The sequence below is a fragment of the Pseudophryne corroboree genome, assembly GCF_028390025.1.
Source record: "Pseudophryne corroboree isolate aPseCor3 chromosome 5 unlocalized genomic scaffold, aPseCor3.hap2 SUPER_5_unloc_1, whole genome shotgun sequence".
Classification (NCBI taxonomy): domain Eukaryota; kingdom Metazoa; phylum Chordata; class Amphibia; order Anura; family Myobatrachidae; genus Pseudophryne; species Pseudophryne corroboree.
In genome coordinates, this window is record NW_026967598.1 from 58,791 (window position 1) to 85,279 (window position 26,489).

Below are 26,489 nucleotides of genomic sequence, written 5' to 3' on the forward strand. Positions count from 1 at the left end.
GAAATGCTCACAGAAGATCCGTGGCCTCTTCCTCTCAGAGAGGACCTCTTGCAACAGGGGCCCTGTCTATTCCAAAACTTACCTCGGCTGCGTTTGACGGCTTGGCGGTTGAACGCCGGATCCTAGCTGAAAAGGTCATTCCGGATGAGGTCATTCCTACTCTGATAAAGGCTAGGAAGGAGGTGACGGCGAAACATTATCACCGTATTTGGAGGAAGTATGTGTCTTGGTGTGAGTCCAAGAATGCTCCTCCGGAAGAAATCCATCTGGGCCGTTTTCTTCACTTCCTCCAGACTGGAGTGAATTTGGGCCTAAAATTAGGCTCCATTAAAGTTCAGATTTCGGCCCTATCCATTTTCTTTCAGAAGGAATTGGCTTCTCTCCCAGAAGTCCAGACTTTTGTGAAGGGAGTGCTGCATATCCAGCCTCCAGTGGCACCATGGGACCTTAACGTGGTGTTACGGTTCCTTAAATCTCACTGGTTTGAGCCGCTTCAAACGGTTGAATTAAAGTATCTCACTTGGAAGGTGGTCATGTTGTTGGCCTTGGCTTCTGCTAGGAGAGTATCTGAGTTAGCGGCTTTGTCTCACAAAAGCCCCTATCTGATCTTCCATGTGGATAGAGCTGAGTTGCGGACTCATCCTCAATTTTTGCCTAAGGTGGTTTCCTCTTTTCATATGTACCAACCTATTGTGGTGCCTGTGATTCCGAGTCCCTTGATGTGGTCAGGGCATTGAAAATTTATGTAGCCAGAACGGCTCAGGTTAGGAAAACAGAGGCACTGTTTGTCCTGTATGCAGCCAACAAGGTTGGCGCTCCTGCTTCTAAGCAGACTATTGCTCGCTGGATCTGTAATACGATTCAGCAAGCTCATTCTACGGCTGGATTGCCGTTACCAAATTCGGTAAAGGCCCATTCCACTAGGAATGTGGGCTCTTCTTGGGCGGTTGCCCGGGGTGTCTCGGCATTACAGCTGTGCCGAGCGGTGACTTGGTCGGGTTCAAACACCTTTGCAAAATTCTACAAGTTTGATACCCTGGCTGATGAGGACCTCATGTTTGCCCATTCGGTGCTGCAGAGTCATCAGCACTCTCCCGCCCGTTTTGGAGCTTTGGTATAATCCCCATGGTCCTTACGGAGTCCCCAGCATCCTCTAGGACGTAAGAGAAAATAAGATTTTAGGGTAAATCTTTTTCTCCTAGTCCGTAGAGGATGCTGGGCGCCCGTCCCAGTGCGGACTACTCTCTGCAAGACTTGTATATAGTTGTTGCTTGCGTAAGGGTTATGTTACGTTTTTGATCAGTCTTTGACTGATGCTGTTTTGTTTTCATACTGTTAACTGGTTCGTATGTTCCAAGTTGTACGGTGTGGATGGTGTGGGCTGGTATGAATCTTGCCCTTGGATTACCAAAATTCTTTCCTCGTACTGTCCGTCTCCTCTGGGCACAGTTCTCTAACTAAGGTCTGGAGGAGGGGCATAGAGGGAGGAGCCAGTGCACACCCATATCTAAAGTTCTTTATAGTGCCCATGTCTCCTGCGGAGCCCGTCTATTCCCCATGGTCCTTACGGAGTCTCCAGCATCCTCTACGGACTAGGAGAAAAAGATTTACCGATAGGTTTAAAATCTTATTTTTTGTGAACAGTTTCTCAGAGGCTTAGTACAGTAAGGTAAGAGCAACCGAGAAATCACCACAGCAGTACGTCTGCCACCAACCATGGACACCTTTTGGGGAAGGCGGATTATATTGTTGTATTTATATGTATCAGTGAAAGGGGAGGATAGAGAGATTTACTGTGTTTTGTTAAAGAAAACAGTGATTGGTCACACAAAGGAGGGGAGCAGGAAACAGAATGACTTGTACTTACTGAGTGGATGGACAATCACGCATGGAGAAAGTGTACATGGAAACTAACGAGCACTGGTGACAAGGAACAGTGCTAGGAAGAGAGAATGAATCAAGAGAGCTCTGGAGGGCTAACTGGGAGAGTGGGTAGATGGGGAGGAGGAGGACACATCTGAGATGGTTGGACCAGTGTAGAACGAATCTCTGGCTTAGTCCATTGCTGTTCTGACTAAGCTTGCTGTAGACCCAAAGAGGTGCATGTCAATTCTTCATTAACTCTTTTTATGGCTGCACCTGGTGATCGTAACTCAAGTCACAATCACTTCCTTGGCTATTGCCCAGTATGAACCAGCATAGGTCATAACAATGGAAAAATCTGTTTTGCGATTGGAGTAACTCATTGAGTATGTGTAAGTGCTAGCAGGTAAGTGAGAACATTTTAAAGTTCATTTATGTGGCTGCTAAAACAGACTATACTAGAGTGTAGTTACTAAGGCCAAGGAGAAGTCCATGGAACTCTTCCGTCTACACAACCTAGGTTGTATCTGCTCCTGTTAGCAAACCATGTCATAGACTTATGGGGATACCTTGGTGAGCGGCTTAACTGCCTCTAGGCTTTTTTCTTTGGCAGTAGTGCACATTGGCTTTGGTCTTGAGACATAGATATGGACTGCAGGAGGTCTTTGGGACTCCTTATGTTTCTGGGGACAGCCTTGTTTGAACCTGAGTTTGACAAGACTATCTGTGAGGCTAATGGGAGAAAGAACTTTAATTTACTTTTCAATGCATCAATCCAAGGGAGTATGGTTCCTTTTGTGCCTTCTTGTTTCCTTTCAAAGTACTTACCTTTTGGGCATCAGTCTTTTTCTGATGCACCTGGGCCTCCCAGTAAAACAACATGATGTACACCTTCTGCTCCAGAACCAGAGATTCACTGTCATTCCTAGTTGATGACATGACCGTTTCTTGGGCTCTCTTGTTCCACATTCCCCAATTCCAGTTCTCCCTCAGTCCTCAATAAAGCCAAGAGGAAATAGTTCCTGGGAGCCTTGTGGCTCCTGATTAGCAGAGAAGAGCCTGGTACGCTGATATTCTATGGCCCTCATTCCGAGTTGTTCGCTCGTTCTTTTTCATCGCATCGCAGTGAAAATCCGCTTAGTACGCATGCGCAAAGTTCGCACTGCGACTGCGCCAAGTAACTTTACTATGAAGAAAGTATTTTTACTCACGGCTTTTTCATCGCTCCGGCGATCGTAATGTGATTGACAGGAAATGGGTGTTACTGGGCGGAAACACGGCGTTTTAGGGGCGTGTGACTGAAAACGCTACCGTTTCCGGGAAAAACGCAGGAGTGGCCGGAGAAACGGTGGGAGTGCCTGGGCGAACGCTGGGTGTGTTTGTGACGTCAACCAGGAATGACAAGCACTGAACTGATCGCACAGGCAGAGTAAGTCTGAAGCTACTCTAAAACTGCTACGAGGTTTGTGATCGCAATATTGCGAATACATCGGTCGCACTTTTAAGAAGCTAAGATACACTCCCAGTAGGCGTAGGCTTAGCGTGTGTAACTCTGCTACATTCGCCTTGCGAGCGATCAACTCGGAATGAGGGCCTATATTTGGAGGGGTACCGCACCGGTGTATAATAGGTATAGAGTATCAATTTCTATTACCAAAATGAAGGATACAAAGAAAACATGGTTTTCTAATCATAATTTGGTGGTGCACCCTGAGTCAATGGGGCTGCTAACAACAACAGTATGGAGAGAAAAAGAGAGACTCTTTTGTGGGCGCACTCTTTACTTTTAAATGATATAATATATGAAATATTACAGATAAATCTCAATATAGATGTAAAATATAACTTTTATTAATATCATAGAATAAAAATAGTCAGTGGTCAATAAGGTAACAATCAGATAATGTAAGGAAGTAACTAGCAAATAAATGCTGATACTTAATAACACAAGAAAAATTAACTGGATAATAATTCAATTAAAATTAAATGCTGATAATAGCATAATAAGTTACCAACTGCCAAAATGCAATAAGAGTGCTTTAAGGAGCTAACATAAATTGTTCTGAAGACACGTAAGCTGCCAATATGTAGTGCCCCCGTATTTATCCAAAATGAAACAGTCGTCCAGAGTCACTATACACATAAAACCACCAAATCCAGAACGGTAATAGGATCTTTTCCTTGTGGCCAGTGTAAAGCCTGCCCTCAGATTCAGAAAACAGATCAAGTACAAGACAGATGGGGACGTGACATCCCCTTGCGACATTTCTTCAATTGTGACACACAAGGTCTGGTTTTACTGTTTGATCTGCAGTTGTAATCAAGAAAATTCAAAACCAGAATCCTTGAGCACATGGGAAGCATTAGGAATGCTTCATCAGACCTATTAAAAGGGAAGAAATTAACATCGGTAGCGAGACACTTTCACGCTCAACACCATGATTCCCCCCATGAGTTACGTGCATTTGGGCTAGAGAAAATCCACCTAGGTATACGTGGAGGTGACCTGAGCAAAGAACTCATTAAAAAAGAAAGTGAGTGGACATTCAGATTGGGAGGACTAAAACCCATGGGTCTCAATGAGTACATTAACTACAGTGTCTTTTTATAAAGATACAATTAATCACTGGTTCCCCTCCACTTCTTCTTGCGTCTTTCTTCTTTTTTCCAACCCAACAAGTTTTACAAGTTTGTCACCTTGGCCGATGAGGACCTACAGTTTGGTCAATCGGTGCTGCAGGGTCATCCGTACTCTCCCGCCCGTACTGGAGCTTTGGTATAACCCCATGGTACTGAAGTGAACCCCAGCATCCTCTAGGACGTATGAGAAAACAGGATTTTAATACCTACTGGTAAATCCTTTTCTCCTAGTCCGTAGAGGATGCTGGGCACCTAACCCAGTGCGTACTTTACCTGCAGTTGTTAATTTGTTAAAATTGTTTTCAGCACGGTTGCTGTAATGTTCATGCCCGTTGGCATGTGTTTTGTTGAATGCCATGTGTGCGGCATGGTTGAAGTGTGAGCTGGTATGAATCTCACCATTAACTTAAAAGTAAATCCTTTTCTCGAAATGTCCGTCTCCCTGGGCACAGTTCCTATACTGAGGTCTGGAGGAGGGGCATAGAGGGAGGAGCCAGTTCACACTCTGAAAAAGTCTTAAAGTGCCCATGGCTTCTGCGGAACCGTCTATACCCCATGGTACTGAAGTGGACCCCAGCATCTTCTACGGACTAGGTGAAAAGGATTTACCGGTAGGTATTAAAATCCTGTTTTTATAATTGTATCCCTATTTTTATTTTTTTCTTAAAATCCTCATATTTTTATCCTATATTCTTAAAATGCACTGTTAAACATGTCGGTATTTTTTTTTTTTAAAAAGGGTCTTTTGTATAATTCCCTTTGTACTTTTTACTCTGCATATTGATTTGATAGTGATGACACTGTTAATAAATTATTGTACTTTTTCGTATAAAAACATTGAGTCTCACGCAAAAATGACACCAGTGGTCGCTTAGGAATATCTCACTGTGCTACTAAATTGTACATACTGTGTGTGTTGGGTTTATTACTTTCAAGGACGATATCTGCCATAGTGTCCAATGTTCACTATCCAGCCCTTGTAGATAAACCTCCCTCTGCCACTATTCACACCTCTTAAACTCTGTTGCAGATTCGTCTTTCTTCTGGACGTTCACTGCGTTTGGAGTTTCCTGCAGACTCTTCTCTGCAATGTGTATATGACCATATCAGCAGTCTACAGTCGTCTCTTTCAACCAGCAGCTTGTTGCAGACCTTTCCCACCAGACGCTTCACTGATGAGGACCTGTCACGTAGTCTTCAGGAACTGGGGCTTACACCTAATGCCACACTTTGTGTGCATGCTGTAGACAAACCCAAGCATGCCCCAGGACTTCCTATTGCCCCTCAGGAATCTTTAGCCCATGAGTCTTTGGACTTGATGTGTAATGCCGAGGACCTGATGATGCATGGAGACAGACTATTACCCATTTTAAGTTCTCCAGCACAGTCTATATCTTACAATGTCCAGATGAAAGAGGAACCCACACTGCAACACAGTTGGGGTTGGTGAGATTAGAACTAATGGGAGTGAAGAGGATGTGATTGGGGAGTAGATGTGGGTTTGGAGGAAAGATTGGCTGTGATTATTGAGGTAGGAGAGTGGGAAGAGGATGTGATTGGGCAGTGGATGTATCAAGGAGGGAAGAAGCTGTAATTGGGGAGTGGATGTGGGAGGGAGGGAAGAGAGACTGAGTGGGGTAGATATGCCAGGTTGGGAGGATGTAAATAGGATGTTTAAGGTAGTAGCTGTGGAAAGTAGGGAAGAGGCTGTCATTGGGGAGTGGATGAGGGACGGAGGGAAGAGGATGTAATTGGGGAGTAGCTGTGGGAAGGAGGGAAGAGGATGTAATTGGGGAGTAGCTGTGGGAAGGAGGGAAGAGGATGTAATTGGAGAGTAGCTGTGGGAAGGAGGGAAGAGAATGTAATTGGGGAGTAGCTGTGGGAAGGAGTGAAGAGGATGTAATTGGGGAGTAGCTGTGGGAAGGAGTGAAGAGGATGTAATTGGGGAGTAGCTGTGGGAAGGAGTGAAGAGGATGTAATTGGGGAGTAGCTGCGGGAAGGAGGGAAGAGGATGTAATTGGGGAGTAGCTGTGGGAAGGAGGGAAGAGAATGTAATTGGGGAGTAGCTGTGGGAAGGAGTGAAGAGGATGTAATTGGGGAGTAGCTGCGGGAAGGAGGGAAGAGGATGTAATTGGGGAGTAGTTGTGGGAAGGAGGGAAGAGGATGTACATGGGGTGTAGCTGTGGGAAGGAGGGAAGAGGATGTAATTGGGGAGTAGCTGTGGGAAGGAGGGAATAGGATGTAATTGGGGAGTAGCTGCGGGAAGGAGGGAAGATGATGTAATTGGGGAGTAGCTGTGGGAAGGAGGGAAGAGGATGTAATTGGGGAGTAGCTGTGGGAAGGAGGGAAGAGGATGTACATGGGGAGTAGCTGTGGGAAGGAGGGAAGAGAATGTAATTGGGGAGTAGCTGTGGGAAGGAGGGAAGATAATGTAATTGGGGAGTAGCTGTGGTAAGGAGGGAAGAGAATGTAATTAGGGAGTAGCTGTGGGAAGGAGGGAAGAGGAGGTACATGGGGAGTAGCTGTGGGAAGGAGGGAAGAGGATGTAATTGGGGAGTAGCTGTGGGAAGGAGTGAAGAGGATGTACATGGAGAACAGCCGTGGGAAGGAGGGAAGAGGATGAAATTGGGGAGTAACTGTGGGAAGAAGGGAAGAGGATGTAATTGGGGAGTAGCTGTGGGAAGGAGGGAAGAGAATGTAATTGGGCTGTGGGAAGGAGGGAAGATGATGTACATGGGGAGTAGTTGTAGGAAGGAGTGAAGAGGATGTAATTGGGGAGTAGCTGTGGGAAGGAGGGAAGAGGATGTACATGGGGAGTAGCTGTGGGAAGGAGTGAAGAGGATGTACATGGGGAGTAGCTGTGGGAAGAAGTGAAGAGGATGTACATGGGGAGTAACTGCGGGAAGGAGGGAAGAGGATGTAATTGGGGAGTAGCTGAGGGAAGAGAATGTAATTGAGGAGTAGCTGTGGGAAGGAGGGAAGAGAATGTAATTGGGGAGTAGCTGTGGGAAAGAGGGAAGAGAATGTAATTGGGGAGTAGCTGTGGGAAGGAGGGAAGAGGATGTAATTGGGGAGTAGCTGTGGGAAGGAGGGAAAAGAATGTGATTGGGGAGTAGCTGTGGGAAGGAGGGAAGAGGATGTAATTGGGGAGTAACTGAGGGAAGAGAATGTAATTGGGGAGTAGCTGTGGGAAGGAGGGGAGAGAATGTAATTGGGGAGTAGCTGTGGTAAGGAGGGAAGATAATGTAATTGGGGAGTAGCTGTGGGAAGGAGGGAAGAGAATGTAATTGGGGAGTAGCTGTGGGAAGGAGGGAAGAGGATGTAATTGGGGAGTAGCTGTGGGAAGGAGGGAAAAGAATGTGATTGGGGAGTAGCTGTGGGAAGGAGGGAAGAGGATGTAATTGGGGAGTAACTGAGGGAAGAGAATGTAATTGGGGAGTAGCTGTGGGAAGGAGGGGAGAGAATGTAATTGGGGAGTAGCTGTGGTAAGGAGGGAAGATAATGTAATTGGGGAGTAGCTGTGGGAAGGAGGGAAGAGAATGTAATTGGGGGGTAGCTTTGGGAAGGAGGGAAGATAATGTAATTGGGGAGTAGCTGTGGGAAGGAGGGAAGAGAATGTAATTGGGGAGTAGCTGTGGGAAGGAGGGAAGAGAATGTAATTGGGGAGTAGCTGTGGGAAGGAGGGAAGAGAATGTAATTGGGGAGTAGCTGTGGGAAGGAGGGAAGAGAATGTAATTGGGGAGTAGCTGTGGGAAGGAGGGAAGATAATGTAATTGGGGAGTAGCTGCGGGAAGGAGGGAAGAGGATGTAATTGGGGAGTAGCTGCGGGAAGGAGGGAAGAGGATGTAATTGGGGAGTAGCTGTGGGAAGGAGGGAAGAGGATGTAATTGGGGAGTAGCTGCGGGAAGGAGGGAAGAGGATGTAATTGGGGAGTAGCTGTGGAAAGGAGGGAAGAGGATGTAATTGGGGAGTAGCTGCGGGAAGGAGGGAAGAGGATGTAATTGGGGAGTAGTAGTGGGAAGGAGGGAAGAGGATGTACATGGGGAGTAGCTGTTGGAAGGAGGGAAGAGGATGTAATTGGGGAGTAGCTGTGGGAAGGAGGGAATAGGATGTAATTGGGGAGTAGCTGCGGGAAGGAGGGAAGAGGATGTAATTGGGGAGTAGCTGTGGGAAGGAGGGAAGAGGATGTAATTGGGGAGTAGCTGTGGGAAGGAGGGAAGAGGATGTACATGGGGAGTAGCTGTGGGAAGGAGGGAAGAGGATGTGATTGGGGAGTAGCTGTGGTAAGGAGGGAAGAGAATGTAATTAGGGAATAGCTGTGGGAAGGAGGGAAGAGGATGTACATGGGGAGTAGCTGTGGGAAGGAGGGAAGAGGATGTCATTGGGGAGTAGCTGTGGGAAGGAGTGAAGAGGATGTACATGGGGAATAGCTGTGGGAAGGAGGGAAGAGGATGAAATTGGGGAGTAACTGTGGGAAGAAGGGAAGAGTATGTAATTGGGGAGTAGCTGTGGGAAGGAGGGTAGAGGATGTAATTGGGGAGTAGCTGTGGGAAGGAGGGAAGAAGATGTAATTGGGGAGTAGCTGTGGGAAGGAGGGAAGAGAATGTAATTGGGGAGTAGCGGGGGAAAGGAAGGAAGATGATATAATTGGGGAGAAGCTGTGGGAAGGAGGGAAGAGAATGTAATTGTGGAGTAGCTGGGGGAAGGAGGGAAGAGAATGTAATTGGGGAGTAGCTGTGGGAAGGAGGGAAGAGAATGTAATTGGGGAGTAGCTGTGGGAAGGAGTGAAGAGAATGTAATTGGGGAGTAGCTGTGGGAAGGAGGGAAGATAATGTAATTGGGGAGTAGCTGTGGGAAGGAGGGAAGATAATGTAATTGGGGAGTAGCTGTGGGAAGGAGGGAAGAGAATGTAATTGTGGAGTAGCTGGGGGAAGGAGGGAAGAGAATGTAATTGGGGAGTAGCTGTGGGAAGGAGGGAAGAGAATGTAATTGGGGAGTAGCTGTGGGAAGGAGTGAAGAGAATGTAATTGGGGAGTAGCTGTGGGAAGGAGGGAAGATAATGTAATTGGGGAGTAGCTGTGGGAAGGAGGGAAGATAATGTAATTGGGGAGTAGCTGTGGGAAGGAGGGAAGAGAATGTAATTGGGGAGTAGCTGTGGGAAGGAGGAAAGAGAATGTAATTGGGGAGTAGCTGTGGGAAGGAGGGAAGAGAATGTAATTGGGGAGTAGCTGTGGGAAGGAGGGAAGAGGATGTAATTGGGGAGTAGCTGCGGGAAGGAGGGAAGAGGATGTAATTGGGGAGTAGCTGCGGGAAGGAGGGAAGAGGATGTAATTGGGGAGTAGCTGTGGGAAGGAGGGAAGAGGATGTAATTGGGGAGTAGCTGCGGGAAGGAGGGAAGAGGATGTAATTGGGGAGTAGCTGTGGGAAGGAGGGAAGAGGATGTAATTGGGGAGTAGCTGCAGGAAGGAGGGAAGAGGATGTAATTGGGGAGTAGTAGTGGGAAGGAGGGAAGAGGATGTACATGGGGAGTAGCTGTTGGAAGGAGGGAAGAGGATGTAATTGGGGAGTAGCTGTGGGAAGGAGGGAATAGGATGTAATTGGGGAGTAGCTGCGGGAAGGAGGGAAGAGGATGTAATTGGGGAGTAGCTGTGGGAAGGAGGGAAGAGGATGTAATTGGGGAGTAGCTGTGGGAAGGAGGGAAGAGGATGTACATGGGGAGTAGCTGTGGGAAGGAGGGAAGAGGATGTAATTGGGGAGTAGCTGTGGTAAGGAGGGAAGAGAATGTAATTAGGGAATAGCTGTGGGAAGGAGGGAAGAGGATGTACATGGGGAGTAGCTGTGGGAAGGAGGGAAGAGGATGTAATTGGGGAGTAGCTGTGGGAAGAAGGGAAGAGTATGTAATTGGGGAGTAGCTGTGGGAAGGAGGGAAGAGGATGTAATTGGGGAGTAGCTGTGGGAAGGAGGGAAGAGGATGTAATTGGGGAGTAGCTGTGGGAAGGAGGGAAGAGAATGTAATTGGGGAGTAGCGGGGGAAAGGAAGGAAGAGGATATAATTGGGGAGAAGCTGTGGGAAGGAGGGAAGAGAATGTAATTGTGGAGTAGCTGTGGGAAGGAGGGAAGAGAATGTAATTGGGGAGTAGCTGTGGGAAGGAGGGAAGAGAATGTAATTGGGGAGTAGCTGTGGGAAGGAGGGAAGAGAATGTAATTGGGGAGTAGCTGTGGGAAGGAGGGAAGATAATGTAATTGGGGAGTAGCTGTGGGAAGGAGGGAAGATAATGTAATTGGGGAGTAGCTGTGGGAAGGAGGGAAGAGAATGTAATTGGGGAGTAGCTGTGGGAAGGAGGGAAGAGAATGTAATTGGGGAGTAGCTGTGGGAAGGAGGGAAGAGAATGTAATTGGGGAGTAGCTGTGGGAAGGAGGGAAGATAATGTAATTGGGGAGTAGCTGTGGGAAGGAGGGAAGAGAATGTAATTGGGGAGTAGCTGTGGGAAGGAGGGAAGAGGATGTAATTGGGGAGTAGCTGTGGGAAGGAGGGAAAAGAATGTGATTGGGGAGTAGCTGTGGGAAGGAGGGAAGAGGATGTAATTGGGGAGTAACTGAGGGAAGAGAATGTAATTGGGGAGTAGCTGTGGGAAGGAGGGGAGAGAATGTAATTGGGGAGTAGCTGTGGTAAGGAGGGAAGATAATGTAATTGGGGAGTAGCTGTGGGAAGGAGGGAAGAGAATGTAATTGGGGAGTAGCTGTGGGAAGGAGGGAAGAGAATGTAATTGGGGAGTAGCTGTGGGAAAGAGGGAAGAGAATGTAATTGGGGAGTAGCTGTGGGAAGGAGGGAAGAGGATGTAATTGGGGAGTAGCTGTGGGAAGGAGGGAAAAGAATGTGATTGGGGAGTAGCTGTGGGAAGGAGGGAAGAGGATGTAATTGGGGAGTAACTGAGGGAAGAGAATGTAATTGGGGAGTAGCTGTGGGAAGGAGGGGAGAGAATGTAATTGGGGAGTAGCTGTGGTAAGGAGGGAAGATAATGTAATTGGGGAGTAGCTGTGGGAAGGAGGGAAGAGAATGTAATTGGGGGGTAGCTTTGGGAAGGAGGGAAGATAATGTAATTGGGGAGTAGCTGTGGGAAGGAGGGAAGAGAATGTAATTGGGGAGTAGCTGTGGGAAGGAGGGAAGAGAATGTAATTGGGGAGTAGCTGTGTGAAGGAGGGAAGAGAATGTAATTGGGGAGTAGCTGTGGGAAGGAGGGAAGAGAATGTAATTGGGGAGTAGCTGTGGGAAGGAGGGAAGATAATGTAATTGGGGAGTAGCTGCGGGAAGGAGGGAAGAGGATGTAATTGGGGAGTAGCTGCGGGAAGGAGGGAAGAGGATGTAATTGGGGAGTAGCTGTGGGAAGGAGGGAAGAGGATGTAATTGGGGAGTAGCTGCGGGAAGGAGGGAAGAGGATGTAATTGGGGAGTAGCTGTGGGAAGGAGGGAAGAGGATGTAATTGGGGAGTAGCTGCAGGAAGGAGGGAAGAGGATGTAATTGGGGAGTAGTAGTGGGAAGGAGGGAAGAGGATGTACATGGGGAGTAGCTGTTGGAAGGAGGGAAGAGGATGTAATTGGGGAGTAGCTGTGGGAAGGAGGGAATAGGATGTAATTGGGGAGTAGCTGCGGGAAGGAGGGAAGAGGATGTAATTGGGGAGTAGCTGTGGGAAGGAGGGAAGAGGATGTAATTGGGGAGTAGCTGTGGGAAGGAGGGAAGAGGATGTACATGGGGAGTAGCTGTGGGAAGGAGGGAAGAGGATGTAATTGGGGAGTAGCTGTGGTAAGGAGGGAAGAGAATGTAATTAGGGAATAGCTGTGGGAAGGAGGGAAGAGGATGTACATGGGGAGTAGCTGTGGGAAGGAGGGAAGAGGATGTAATTGGGGAGTAGCTGTGGGAAGGAGGGAAGAGGATGTAATTGGGGAGTAGCTGTGGGAAGGAGGGAAGAGAATGTAATTGGGGAGTAGCGGGGGAAAGGAAGGAAGAGGATATAATTGGGGAGAAGCTGTGGGAAGGAGGGAAGAGAATGTAATTGTGGAGTAGCTGTGGGAAGGAGGGAAGAGAATGTAATTGGGGAGTAGCTGTGGGAAGGAGGGAAGAGAATGTAATTGGGGAGTAGCTGTGGGAAGGAGGGAAGAGAATGTAATTGGGGAGTAGCTGTGGGAAGGAGGGAAGATAATGTAATTGGGGAGTAGCTGTGGGAAGGAGGGAAGATAATGTAATTGGGGAGTAGCTGTGGGAAGGAGGGAAGAGAATGTAATTGGGGAGTAGCTGTGGGAAGGAGGGAAGAGAATGTAATTGGGAAGTAGCTGTGGGAAGGAGGGAAGAGAATGTAATTGGGGAGTAGCTGTGGGAAGGAGGGAAGAGGATGTAATTGGGGAGTAGCTGTGGGAAGGAGGGAAAAGAATGTGATTGGGGAGTAGCTGTGGGAAGGAGGCAAGAGGATGTAATTGGGGAGTAACTGAGGGAAGAGAATGTAATTGGGGAGTAGCTGTGGGAAGGAGGGGAGAGAATGTAATTGGGGAGTAGCTGTGGTAAGGAGGGAAGATAATGTAATTGGGGAGTAGCTGTGGGAAGGAGGGAAGAGAATGTAATTGGGGAGTAGCTGTGGGAAGGAGGGAAGAGAATGTAATTGGGGAGTAGCTGTGGGAAAGAGGGAAGAGAATGTAATTGGGGAGTAGCTGTGGGAAGGAGGGAAGAGGATGTAATTGGGGAGTAGCTGTGGGAAGGAGGGAAAAGAATGTGATTGGGGAGTAGCTGTGGGAAGGAGGGAAGAGGATGTAACTGGGGGAAGAGAATGTAATTGGGGAGTAGCTGTGGGAAGGAGGGGAGAGAATGTAATTGGGGAGTAGCTGTGGTAAGGAGGGAAGATAATGTAATTGGGGAGTAGCTGTGGGAAGGAGGGAAGAGAATGTAATTGGGGGGTAGCTTTGGGAAGGAGGGAAGATAATGTAATTGGGGAGTAGCTGTGGGAAGGAGGGAAGAGAATGTAATTGGGGAGTAGCTGTGGGAAGGAGGGAAGAGAATGTAATTGGGGAGTAGCTGTGGGAAGGAGGGAAGAGAATGTAATTGGGGAGTAGCTGTGGGAATGAGGGAAGAGAATGTAATTGGGGAGTAGCTGTGGGAAGGAGGGAAGATAATGTAATTGGGGAGTAGCTGCGGGAAGGAGGGAAGAGGATGTAATTGGGGAGTAGCTGCGGGAAGGAGGGAAGAGGATGTAATTGGGGGGTAGCTGTGGGAAGGAGGGAAGAGGATGTAATTGGGGAGTAGCTGCGGGAAGGAGGGAAGAGGATGTAATTGGGGAGTAGCTGTGGGAAGGAGGGAAGAGGATGTAATTGGGGAGTAGCTGCGGGAAGGAGGGAAGAGGATGTAATTGGGGAGTAGTAGTGGGAAGGAGGGAAGAGGATGTACATGGGGAGTAGCTGTTGGAAGGAGGGAAGAGGATGTAATTGGGGAGTAGCTGTGGGAAGGAGGGAATAGGATGTAATTGGGGAGTAGCTGCGGGAAGGAGGGAAGAGGATGTAATTGGGGAGTAGCTGTGGGAAGGAGGGAAGAGGATGTAATTGGGGAGTAGCTGTGGGAAGGAGGGAAGAGGATGTACATGGGGAGTAGCTGTGGGAAGGAGGGAAGAGGATGTGATTGGGGAGTAGCTGTGGTAAGGAGGGAAGAGAATGTAATTAGGGAATAGCTGTGGGAAGGAGGGAAGAGGATGTACATGGGGAGTAGCTGTGGGAAGGAGGGAAGAGGATGTCATTGGGGAGTAGCTGTGGGAAGGAGTGAAGAGGATGTACATGGGGAATAGCTGTGGGAAGGAGGGAAGAAGATGAAATTGGGGAGTAACTGTGGGAAGAAGGGAAGAGTATGTAATTGGGGAGTAGCTGTGGGAAGGAGGGTAGAGGATGTAATTGGGGAGTAGCTGTGGGAAGGAGGGAAGAAGATGTAATTGGGGAGTAGCTGTGGGAAGGAGGGAAGAGAATGTAATTGGGGAGTAGCGGGGGAAAGGAAGGAAGAGGATATTATTGGGGAGAAGCTGTGGGAAGGAGGGAAGAGAATGTAATTGTGGAGTAGCTGGGGGAAGGAGGGAAGAGAATGTAATTGGGGAGTAGCTGTGGGAAGGAGGGAAGAGAATGTAATTGGGGAGTAGCTGTGGGAAGGAGTGAAGAGAATGTAATTGGGGAGTAGCTGTGGGAAGGAGGGAAGAGAATGTAATTGGGGAGTAGCTGTGGGAAGGAGGGAAGATAATGTAATTGGGGAGTAGCTGTGGGAAGGAGGGAAGAGAATGTAATTGGGGAGTAGCTGTGGGAAGGAGGGAAGATAATGTAATTGGGGAGTAGCTGTGGGAAGGAGGGAAGAGAATGTAATTGGGGAGTAGCTGTGGGAAGGAGGAAAGAGAATGTAATTGGGGAGTAGCTGTGGGAAGGAGGGAAGAGAATGTAATTGGGGAGTAGCTGTGGGAAGGAGGGAAGAGGATGAACATGGGGAATAGCTGTGGGAAGGAGGGAAGAGGATGTAATTGGGGAGTAGCTGTGGGAAGGAGTGAAGAGGATGTACATGGGGAATAGCTGTGGGAAGGAGGGAAGAGGATGAAATTGGGGAGTAACTGTGGGAAGAAGGGAATAGGATGTAATTGGGGAGTAGCTGTGGGAAGGAGGGAAGAGGATGTAATTGGGGAGTAGCTGTGGGAAGGAGGAAAGATAATGTAATTGGGGAGTAGCTGTGGGAAGGAGGGAAGAGGATATACATGGGGAATAGCTGTGGGAAGGAGGGAAGAGAATGTAATTGGGGAGTAGCTGTGGGAAGGAGGAAAGGATATAATTGGGGAGAAGCTGAGGGAAGAGGATGTAATTGGGGAGTAGCTGAGGGAAGAGAATGTAATTGAGGAGTAGCTGTGGGAAGGAGGGAAGAGAATGTAATTGGGGAGTAGCTGTGGGACGGAGGGAAGAGAATGTAATTGGGGAGTAGCTGTGGGAAAGAGGGAAGAGAATGTAATTGGGGAGTAGCTGTGGGAAGGAGGGAAGAGGATGTAATTGGGGAGTAGCTGTGGAAAGGAGGGAAGAGGATGTAATTGGGGAGTAACTGAGGGAAGAGAATGTAATTGGGGAGTAGCTGTGGGAAGGAGGGGAGAGAATGAAATTGGTGAGTAGCTGTGGTAAGGAGGGAAGATAATGTAATTGGGGAGTAGCTGTGGGAAGGAGGGAAGAGAATGTAATTGGGGAGTAGCTGTGGGAAGGAGGGAAGATAATGTAATTGGGGAGTAGCTGTGGGAAGGAGGGAAGAGAATGTAATTGGGGAGTAGCTGTGGGAAGGAGGGAAGAGAATGTAATTGGGGAGTAGCTGTGGGAAGGAGGGAAGAGAATGTAATTGGGGAGTAGCTGTGGGAAGGAGGGAAGAGAATGTAATTGGGGAGTAGCTGTGGGAAGGAGGGAAGAGAATGTAATTGGGGAGTAGCTGTGGGAAGGAGGGAAGAGAATGTAATTGGGGAGTAGCTGTGGGAAGGAGGGAAGAGGATGTAATTGAGGAGTAGCTGTGGGAAGGATGGAAGAGGATGTAATTGGGGAGTAGCTGTGGGAAGGAGTGAAGATAATGTAATTGGGGAGTAGCTGGGGAGAGGAAGAAAGAGGATGTAATTGGGGAGTAGCTTTAGGAGGGAGGGAAGGGGATGAAATTGGGGAATGGATTAAAAAGGGAGGGAAGAGAGACTGAGTTTGACGAGAAAATGTCAGATAGGAGGAAGGCAGCAGGCTGTGATTGGGGAGTAGATGTGGGTTTAGAGGGAAGAGGTGTTAATGAGGTAGTAAATGTGACATGGAAGAGAGAGTGTGACTGGGGAGTAGATGTCGGTTGGGAGAGAAGAGGTGATAATGAGGTAGTAAATGTGACATGGAAGAGAGGGTGTGACTGGGGAGTAGATGTGTTATGGGAGGGAAGAGGTGATAATGAGGTAGTAAATGTGACATGGAAGATAGGGTGTGACTGGGGAGTAGATGTGTTATGGAGGGAAGAGGTGTTAATGAGGTAGTAAATGTGACATGGAAGAGAGGGTGTGACTGGGGAGTAGATGTGTTATGGGAGAGAAGAGGTGTGAATGAGGTAGTACATGAGACATGGAAGAGAGGGTGTGACTGGGGAGTAGATGTGTTATGGGAGGGAAGAGGTGTGAATGAGGTAGTACATGAGACTTGGAAGAGAGGGTGTGACTGGGGAGTAGATGTGGGTTGGGATGGAAGAGGTGTTAATGAGGTAGTAAATGTGACATGGAAGAGAGGGTGTGACAGGGGAGTAGATGTGTTATGGGAGGGAAAAGGTGTGAATGAGGTAGTACATGAGAAATGGAAGAGAGGGTGAGACTGGGGAGTAGATGTGTTATGGGAGAGAAGAGGTGTTAATGAGGTAGTACATGAGACATGGAAGAGAGGGTGTGACTGGGGAGTAGATGTGTTATGGGAGGGAAGAGGTGATAATGAGGTAGTAAATGTGACATGGAAGAGAGGGTGTAACTGGGGAGTAGATGTGGGTTGGGAGAGAAGAGGTGATAATGAGGTAGTAAATGTGACATGGAAGAGAGGGTGTGACTGGGGAGTAGATGTGTTATGGGAGGGAAGAGGTGATAATGAGGTAGTAAATGTGACATGGAAGAGAGGGTGTGACTGGGGAGTAGATGTGTTATGGAGGGAAGAGGTGTTAATGAGGTAGTAAATGTGACATGGAAGAGAGGGTGTGACTGGGGAGTAGATGTGTTATGGGAGAGAAGAGGTGTGAATGAGGTAGTAAATGTGACATGGAAGAGAGGGTGTGACTGGGGAGTAGATGTGTTATGGGAGGGAAGAGGTGTGAATGAGGTAGTACATGAGACTTGGAAGAGAGGGTGTGACTGGGGAGTAGATGTGGGTTGGGATGGAAGAGGTGTTAATGAGGTAGTAAATGTGACATGGAAGAGAGGGTGTGACAGGGGAGTAGATGTGTTATGGGAGGTAAAAGGTGTGAATGAGGTAGTACATGAGAAATGGAAGAGAGGGTGAGACTGGGGAGTAGATGTGTTATGGGAGAGAAGAGGTGTTAATGAGGTAGTACATGAGACATGGAAGAGAGGGTGTGACTGGGGAGTTGATGTGTTATGGGAGGGAAGAGGTGATAATAAGGTAGTAAATGTGACATGGAAGAGAGGGTGTAACTGGGGAGTAGATGTGGGTTGGGAGAGAAGAGGTGATAATGAGGTAGTAAATGTGACATGGAAGAGAGGGTGTGACTGGGGAGTAGATGTGGGTTTGGAGGGAAGAGGTGTTAATGAGGTAGTAAATGTGACATGGAAGAGAGTGTGTAACTGGGGAGTAGATGTGTTATGGGAGGGAAGAGGTGATAATGAGGTAGTAAATGTGACATGGAAGAGAGGGTGTAACTGGGGAGTAGATGTGTTATGGGAGGGAAGAGGTGTTAATGAGGTAGTAAATGTGAAATGAAAGAGAGGGTGTGACTGGGGAGTAGATGTGTTATAGGAGGGAAGAGGTGTTAATGAGGTAGTAAATGTGAAATGAAAGAGAGGGTGTGAATGGGGAGTAGATGTGTTATAGGAGGGAAGAGGTGTTAATGAGGTAGTAAATGAGACATGGAAGAGAGGGTGTGACTAGGGAGTAGATGTGGGTTAGGAGGGAAGAGGTGTTAATGTAGTAAATGTGACATGGAAAAGAGGGTGTGACTGGGGAGTAGATGTGTTATGGGAGGGAAGAGGTGTTAATGAGGTAGTTTATGTGACATGGAAGAGAGGGTGTGACTGGGGAGTAGATGTGTTATGGGAGGGAAGAGGTGATAATGAGGTAGTACATGAGGCATGGAAGAGAGGGTGTGACTGGGGAGTAGATGTGGGTTGAGATGGAAGAGGTGTTAATGAGGTAGTAAATGTGACATGGAAGAGAGGGTGTGACTGGGGAGTAGATGTGTTATAGGGGGGAAGAGGTGTTAATGAGGTAGTAAATGTGACATGGAAGAGAGGGTGTGACTGGGGAGTAGATGTGTTATGGGAGGGAAGAGGTGATAATGAGGTAGTAAATGTGACATGGAAGAAAGGGTGTAACTGGGGAGTAGATGTGGGTTGGGAGGGAAGAGGTGTTAATGAGGTAGTAAATGTGACATGGAAGAGAGGGTGTGACTGGGGAGTAGATGTGGGTTGGGAGAGAAGAGGTGTTAATGAGGTAGTAAATGTGACATGGAAGAGAGGGTGTGACTGGGGAGTAGATGTGTTATGGGAGGGAAGAGGTGTGAATGAGGTAGTACATGAGACATGGAAGAGAAGGTGTGACTGGGGAATAGATGTGTTATGGGAGGGAAGAGGTGTGAATGAGGTAGTACATGAGACATGGAAGAGAGGGTGTGACTGGGGAGTAGATGTGTTATGGGAGGGAAGAGGTGTGAATGAGGTAGTACATGAGACATGGAAGAGAGGGTGTGACTGGGGAGTAGATGTAGGTTGGGATGGAAGAGGTGTTAATGAGGTAGTAAATGTGACATGGTAGAGAGGGAGGGTGTGACTAGGGAGTAGATGTGTTATGGAGAGAAGAGGTGTTAATGAGGTAGTAAATGTGACATGGAAGAGAGGGTGTGACTGGGGAGTAGATGTGTTATGGGAGGGAAGAGGTGTTAATGAGGTAGTAAATGATATGGAAGAGAGGGTGTGACTGGGGAGTAGATGTGGGTTGGGAGGGAAGAGGTGTTAATGAGGTAGTAAATGTGACATGGAAGAGAGGGTGTGACTGGGGAGTAGATGTGGGTTGGGAGAGAAGAGGTGTTAATGCGGTAGTAAATGTGACATGGAAGAGAGGGTGTGACGGGAGTAGATGTGTTATGGGAGGGAAGAGGTGTGAATGAGGTAGTACATGAGACATGGAAGAGAGGGTGTGACTGGGGAGTAGATGTGTTACGGGAGGGAAGAGGTGTGAATGAGGTAGTACATGAGACATGGAAGAGAGGTTGTGACTGGGGAGTAGATGTGTTATGGGAGGGAAGAGGTGTGAATGAGGTAGTACATGAGACATGGAAGAGAGGGTGTGACTGGGGAGTAGATGTGGGTTGGGATGGAAGAGGTGTTAATGAGGTAGTAAATGTGACATGGAAGAGAGGGTGTGACTGGGGAGTAGATGTGTTATTGGAGGGAAGAGGTGTTAATGAGGTAGTAAATGTGACATGGAAGAGAGGGTGTGACTGGGGAGTAGATGTGTTATGGGAGAGAAGAGGTGTGAATGAGGTAGTACATGAGACATGGAAGAGAGGGTGTGACTGGGGAGTAGATGTGTTATGGGAGGGAAGAGGTGTGAATGAGGTAGTACATGAGACATGGAAGAGAGGGTGTGACTGGGGAGTAGATGTGGGTTGGGATGGAAGAGGTGTTAATGAGGTAGTAAATGTGACATGGAAGAGAGGGTGTGACAGGGGAGTAGATGTGTTATGGGAGGGAAGAGGTGTGAATGAGGTAGTACATGAGAAATGGAAGAGAGGGTGTGACTGGGGAGTAGATGTGTTATGGGAGAGAAGAGGTGTTACTGAGGTAGTACATGAGACATGGAAGAGAGGGTGTGACTGGGGAGTAGATGTGTTATGGGAGGGAAGAGGTAATAATGAGGTAGTAAATGTGAAATGGAAGAGAGGGTGTAACTGGGGAGTAGATGTGCTATGGGAGGGAAGAGGTGTTAATGAGGTAGTAAATGTGACATGGAAGAGAGGGTGTGACTGGGGAGTAGATGTGGGTTTAGAGGGAAGAGGTGTTAATGAGGTAGTAAATGTGACATGGAAGAGAGAGTGTGACTGGGGAGTAGATGTGGGTTGGGAGAGAAGAGGTGTTAATGAGGTAGTAAATGTGACATGGAAGAGAGGGTGTGACTGGGGAGTAGATGTGTTATTGGAGGGAAGAGGTGTTAATGAGGTAGTAAATGTGACATGGAAGAGAGGGTGTGACTGGGGAGTAGATGTGTTATGGGAGAGAAGAGGTGTGAATGAGGTAGTACATGAGACATGGAAGAGAGGGTGTGACTGGGGAGTAGATGTGTTATGGGAGGGAAGAGGTGTGAATGAGGTAGTACATGAGAAATGGAAGAGAGGGTGTGACTGGGGAGTAGATGTGTTATGGGAGAGAAGAGGTGTTAATGAGGTAGTACATGAGACATGGAAGAGAGGGTGTGACTGGGGAGTAGATGTGTTATGGGAGGGAAGAGGTGATAATGAGGTAGTAAATGTGAAATGGAAGAGAGGGTGTAACTGGGGAGTAGATGTGTTATGGGAGGGAAGAGGTGTTAATGAGGTAGTACATGAGACATGGAAGAGAGGGTGTGACTGGGGAGTAGATGTGTTATGGGAGGGAAGAGGTGTTAATGAGGTAGTAAATGTGAAATGGAAGAGAGGGTGTAACTGGGGAGTAGATGTGCTATGGGAGGGAAGAGGTGTTAATGAGGTAGTAAATGTGACATGGAAGAGAGGGTGTGACTGGGGAGTAGATGTGGGTTTAGAGGGAAGAGGTGTTAATGAGGTAGTAAATGTGACATGGAAGAGAGAGTGTGACTGGGGAGTAGATGTGGGTTGGGAGAGAAGAGGTGTTAATGAGGTAGTAAATGTGACATGGAAGAGAGGGTGTGACTGGGGAGTAGATGTGTTATTGGAGGGAAGAGGTGTTAATGAGGTAGTAAATGTGACATGGAAGAGAGGGTGTGACTGGGGAGTAGATGTGTTATGGGAGAGAAGAGGTGTGAATGAGGTAGTACATGAGACATGGAAGAGAGGGTGTGACTGGGGAGTAGATGTGTTATGGGAGGGAAGAGGTGTGAATGAGGTAGTACATGAGAAATGGAAGAGAGGGTGTGACTGGGGAGTAGATGTGTTATGGGAGAGAAGAGGTGTTAATGAGGTAGTACATGAGACATGGAAGAGAGGGTGTGACTGGGGAGTAGATGTGTTATGGGAGGGAAGAGGTGATAATGAGGTAGTAAATGTGAAATGGAAGAGAGGGTGTAACTGGGGAGTAGATGTGTTATGGGAGGGAAGAGGTGTTAATGAGGTAGTAAATGTGACATGGAAGAGAGGGTGTAACTGGGGAGTAGATGTGGGTTGGGAGGGAAGAGGTGATAATGAGGTAGTAAATGTGACATGGAAGAGAGGGTGTGACTGGGGAGTAGATGTGTTATGGGAGGGAAGAGGTGATAATGAGGTAGTAAATGTGACATGGAAGAGAGGGTGTGACTGGGGAGTAGATGTGTTATGGAGGGGAAGAGGTGTTAATGAGGTAGTAAATGTGACATGGAAGAGAGGGTGTGACTGGGGAGTAGATGTGTTATGGGAGAGAAGAGGTGTGAATGAGGTAGTAAATGTGACATGGAAGAGAGGGTGTGACTGGGGAGTAGATGTGTTATGGGAGGGAAGAGGTGTGAATGAGGTAGTACATGAGACTTGGAAGAGAGGGTGTGACTGGGGAGTAGATGTGGGTTGGGATGGAAGAGGTGTTAATGAGGTAGTAAATGTGACATGGAAGAGAGGGTGTGACAGGGGAGTAGATGTGTTATGGGAGGTAAAAGGTGTGAATGAGGTAGTACATGAGAAATGGAAGAGAGGGTGAGACTGGGGAGTAGATGTGTTATGGGAGAGAAGAGTGGTTAATGAGGTAGTACATGAGACATGGAAGAGAGGGTGTGACTGGGGAGTAGATGTGTTATGGGAGGGAAGAGGTGATAATAAGGTAGTAAATGTGACATGGAAGAGAGGGTGTAACTGGGGAGTAGATGTGGGTTGGGAGAGAAGAGGTGATAATGAGGTAGTAAATGTGACATGGAAGAGAGGGTGTGACTGGGGAGTAGATGTGGGTTGGGAGGGAAGAGGTGTTAATGAGGTAGTAAATGTGACATGGAAGAGAGTGTGTAACTGGGGAGTAGATGTGTTATGGGAGGGAAGAGGTGATAATGAGGTAGTAAATGTGACATGGAAGAGAGGGTGTAACTGGGGAGTAGATGTGTTATGGGAGGGAAGAGGTGTTAATGAGGTAGTAAATGTGAAATGAAAGAGAGGGTGTGACTGGGGAGTAGATGTGTTATAGGAGGGAAGAGGTGTTAATGAGGTAGTAAATGTGAAATGAAAGAGAGGGTGTGAATGGGGAGTAGATGTGTTATAGGAGGGAAGAGGTGTTAATGAGGTAGTAAATGAGACATGGAAGAGAGGGTGTGACTAGGGAGTAGATGTGGGTTAGGAGTGAAGAGGTGTTAATGTAGTAAATGTGACATGGAAAAGAGGGTGTGACTGGGGAGTAGATGTGTTATGGGAGGGAAGAGGTGTTAATGAGGTAGTTTATGTGACATGGAAGAGAGGGTGTGACTGGGGAGTAGATGTGTTATGGGAGGGAAGAGGTGATAATGAGGTAGTACATGAGGCATGGAAGAGAGGGTGTGACTGGGGAGATGTGGGTTGAGATGGAAGAGGTGTTAATGAGGTAGTAAATGTGACATGGAAGAGAGGGTGTGACTGGGGAGTAGATGTGTTATAGGAGGGAAGAGGTGTTAATGAGGTAGTAAATGTGACATGGAAGAGAGGGTGTGACTGGGGAGTAGATGTGTTATGGGAGGGAAGAGGTGATAATGAGGTAGTAAATGTGACATGGAAGAGAGGGTGTGACTGGGGAGTAGATGTGTTATGGAGGGGAAGAGGTGTTAATGAGGTAGTAAATGTGACATGGAAGAGAGGGTGTGACTGGGGAGTAGATGTGTTATGGGAGAGAAGAGGTGTGAATGAGGTAGTAAATGTGACATGGAAGAGAGGGTGTGACTGGGGAGTAGATGTGTTATGGGAGGGAAGAGGTGTGAATGAGGTAGTACATGAGACTTGGAAGAGAGGGTGTGACTGGGGAGTAGATGTGGGTTGGGATGGAAGAGGTGTTAATGAGGTAGTAAATGTGACATGGAAGAGAGGGTGTAACTGGGGAGTAGATGTGGGTTGGGAGGGAAGAGGTGATAATGAGGTAGTAAATGTGACATGGAAGAAAGGGTGTAACTGGGGAGTAGATGTGGGTTGGGAGGGAAGAGGTGTTAATGAGGTAGTAAATGTGACATGGAAGAGAGGGTGTGACTGGGGAGTAGATGTGGGTTGGGAGAGAAGAGGTGTTAATGAGGTAGTAAATGTGACATGGAAGAGAGGGTGTGACTGGGGAGTAGATGTGTTATGGGAGGGAAGAGGTGTGAATGAGGTAGTACATGAGACATGGAAGAGAAGGTGTGACTGTGGAATAGATGTGTTATGGGAGGGAAGAGGTGTGAATGAGGTAGTACATGAGACATGGAAGAGAGGGTGTGACTGGGGAGTAGATGTGTTATGGGAGGGAAGAGGTGTGAATGAGGTAGTACATGAGACATGGAAGAGAGGGTGTGACTGGGGAGTAGATGTAGGTTGGGATGGAAGAGGTGTTAATGAGGTAGTAAATGTGACATGGTAGAGAGGGAGGGTGTGACTAGGGAGTAGATGTGTTATGGAGAGAAGAGGTGTTAATGAGGTAGTAAATGTGACATGGAAGAGAGGGTGTGACTGGGGAGTAGATGTGTTATGGGAGGGAAGAGGTGTTAATGAGGTAGTAAATGATATGGAAGAGAGGGTGTGACTGGGGAGTAGATGTGGGTTGGGAGGGAAGAGGTGTTAATGAGGTAGTAAATGTGACATGGAAGAGAGGGTGTGACTGGGGAGTAGATGTGGGTTGGGAGAGAAGAGGTGTTAATGCGGTAGTAAATGTGACATGGAAGAGAGGGTGTGACGGGAGTAGATGTGTTATGGGAGGGAAGAGGTGTGAATGAGGTAGTACATGAGACATGGAAGAGAGGGTGTGACTGGGGAGTAGATGTGTTACGGGAGGGAAGAGGTGTGAATGAGGTAGTACATGAGACATGGAAGAGAGGTTGTGACTGGGGAGTAGATGTGTTATGGGAGGGAAGAGGTGTGAATGAGGTAGTACATGAGACATGGAAGAGAGGGTGTGACTGGGGAGTAGATGTGGGTTGGGATGGAAGAGGTGTTAATGAGGTAGTAAATGTGACATGGAAGAGAGGGTGTGACAGGGGAGTAGATGTGTTATGGGAGGGAAGAGGTGTGAATGAGGTAGTACATGAGAAATGGAAGAGAGGGTGTGACTGGGGAGTAGATGTGTTATGGGAGAGAAGAGGTGTTAATGAGGTAGTACATGAGACATGGAAGAGAGGGTGTGACTGGGGAGTAGATGTGTTATGGGAGGGAAGAGGTAATAATGAGGTAGTAAATGTGAAATGGAAGAGAGGGTGTAACTGGGGAGTAGATGTGCTATGGGAGGGAAGAGGTGTTAATGAGGTAGTAAATGTGACATGGAAGAGAGGGTGTGACTGGGGAGTAGATGTGGGTTTAGAGGGAAGAGGTGTTAATGAGGTAGTAAATGTGACATGGAAGAGAGAGTGTGACTGGGGAGTAGATGTGGGTTGGGAGATAAGAGGTGTTAATGAGGTAGTAAATGTGACATGGAAGAGAGGGTGTGACTGGGGAGTAGATGTGTTATTGGAGGGAAGAGGTGTTAATGAGGTAGTAAATGTGACATGGAAGAGAGGGTGTGACTGGGGAGTAGATGTGTTATGGGAGAGAAGAGGTGTGAATGAGGTAGTACATGAGACATGGAAGAGAGGGTGTGACTGGGGAGTAGATGTGTTATGGGAGGGAAGAGGTGTGAATGAGGTAGTACATGAGAAATGGAAGAGAGGGTGTGACTGGGGAGTAGATGTGTTATGGGAGAGAAGAGGTGTTAATGAGGTAGTACATGAGACATGGAAGAGAGGGTGTGACTGGGGAGTAGATGTGTTATGGGAGGGAAGAGGTGATAATGAGGTAGTAAATGTGAAATGGAAGAGAGGGTGTAACTGGGGAGTAGATGTGGGAGGGAAGAGGTGTTAATGAGGTAGTAAATGTGACATGGAAGAGAGGGTGTGACTGGGGAGTAGATGTGGGTTTAGAGGGAAGAGGTGTTAATGAGGTAGTAAATGTGACATGGAAGAGAGGGTGTAACTGGGGAGTAGATGTGTTATGGGATGGAAGAGGTGTTAATGAGGTAGTAAATGTGACATGGAAGAGAGGGTGTGACTGGGGAGTAGATGTGGGTTTAGAGGGAAGAGGTGTTAATGAGGAGGAGTAGATGTGGGTTGGGAGGAAAGAGGTGTGAATGAGGTAGTAAATGTGACATGGAAGAGAGGGTGTAACTGGGGAGTAGATGTGTTATGGGAGGGAAGAGGTGATAATGAGGTAGTAAATGTGACATGGAATAGAGGGTGTAACTGGGGAGTAGATGTGTTATGGGAGGGAAGAGGTGTTAATGAGGTAGTAAATGGGAAATGAAAGAGAGGGTGTGACTGGGGAGTAAATGTGTTATAGGAGGGAAGAGGTGTTATTGAGGTAGTAAATGAGACATGGAAGAGAGGGTGTGACTAGGGAGTAGATGTGGGTTGGGAGGGAAGAGGTGTTAATGAGGTAGTAAATGTGACATGGAAGAGAGGGTGTGACAGGCGAGTAGATGTGTTATGGGAGGGAAGAGGTGTGAATGAGGTAGTACATGAGAAATGGAAGAGAGGGTGTGACTGGGGAGTAGATGTGTTATGGGAGAGAAGAGGTGTTAATGAGGTAGTACATGAGACATGGAAGAGAGGGTGTGACTGGGGAGTAGATGTGTTATAGGAGGGAAGAGGTGATAATGAGGTAGTAAATGTGACATGGAAGAGAGGGTTTAACTGGGGAGTAGATGTGTTATGGGATGGAAGAGGTGTTAATGAGGTAGTAAATGTGACATGGAAGAGAGGGTGTGACTGGGGAGTAGATGTGGGTTTAGAGGGAAGAGGTGTTAATGAGGTAGTAAATGTGACATGGAAGAGAGAGTGTGACTGGGGAGTAGATGTGGGTTGGGAGAGAAGAGGTGTTAATGAGGTAGTAAATGTGACATGGAAGAGAGGGT

General features: G+C 47.6%; 1 protein-coding gene across 1 annotated transcript in view; it reads left to right on the forward strand.

Annotated features, from left to right (window-relative positions):
- The window catches only part of LOC134985575 (uncharacterized), a 379,405-nt gene that overhangs the window by 4,442 nt on the left and 348,474 nt on the right, over positions 1–26,489 (forward strand). Inside the window, exon 2 of the mRNA XM_063950396.1 lies at positions 5,534–5,945. Within this exon, the coding sequence (XP_063806466.1) occupies positions 5,534–5,945 (412 nt within the window). The remainder of the gene's footprint in view (positions 1–5,533; positions 5,946–26,489) is intronic.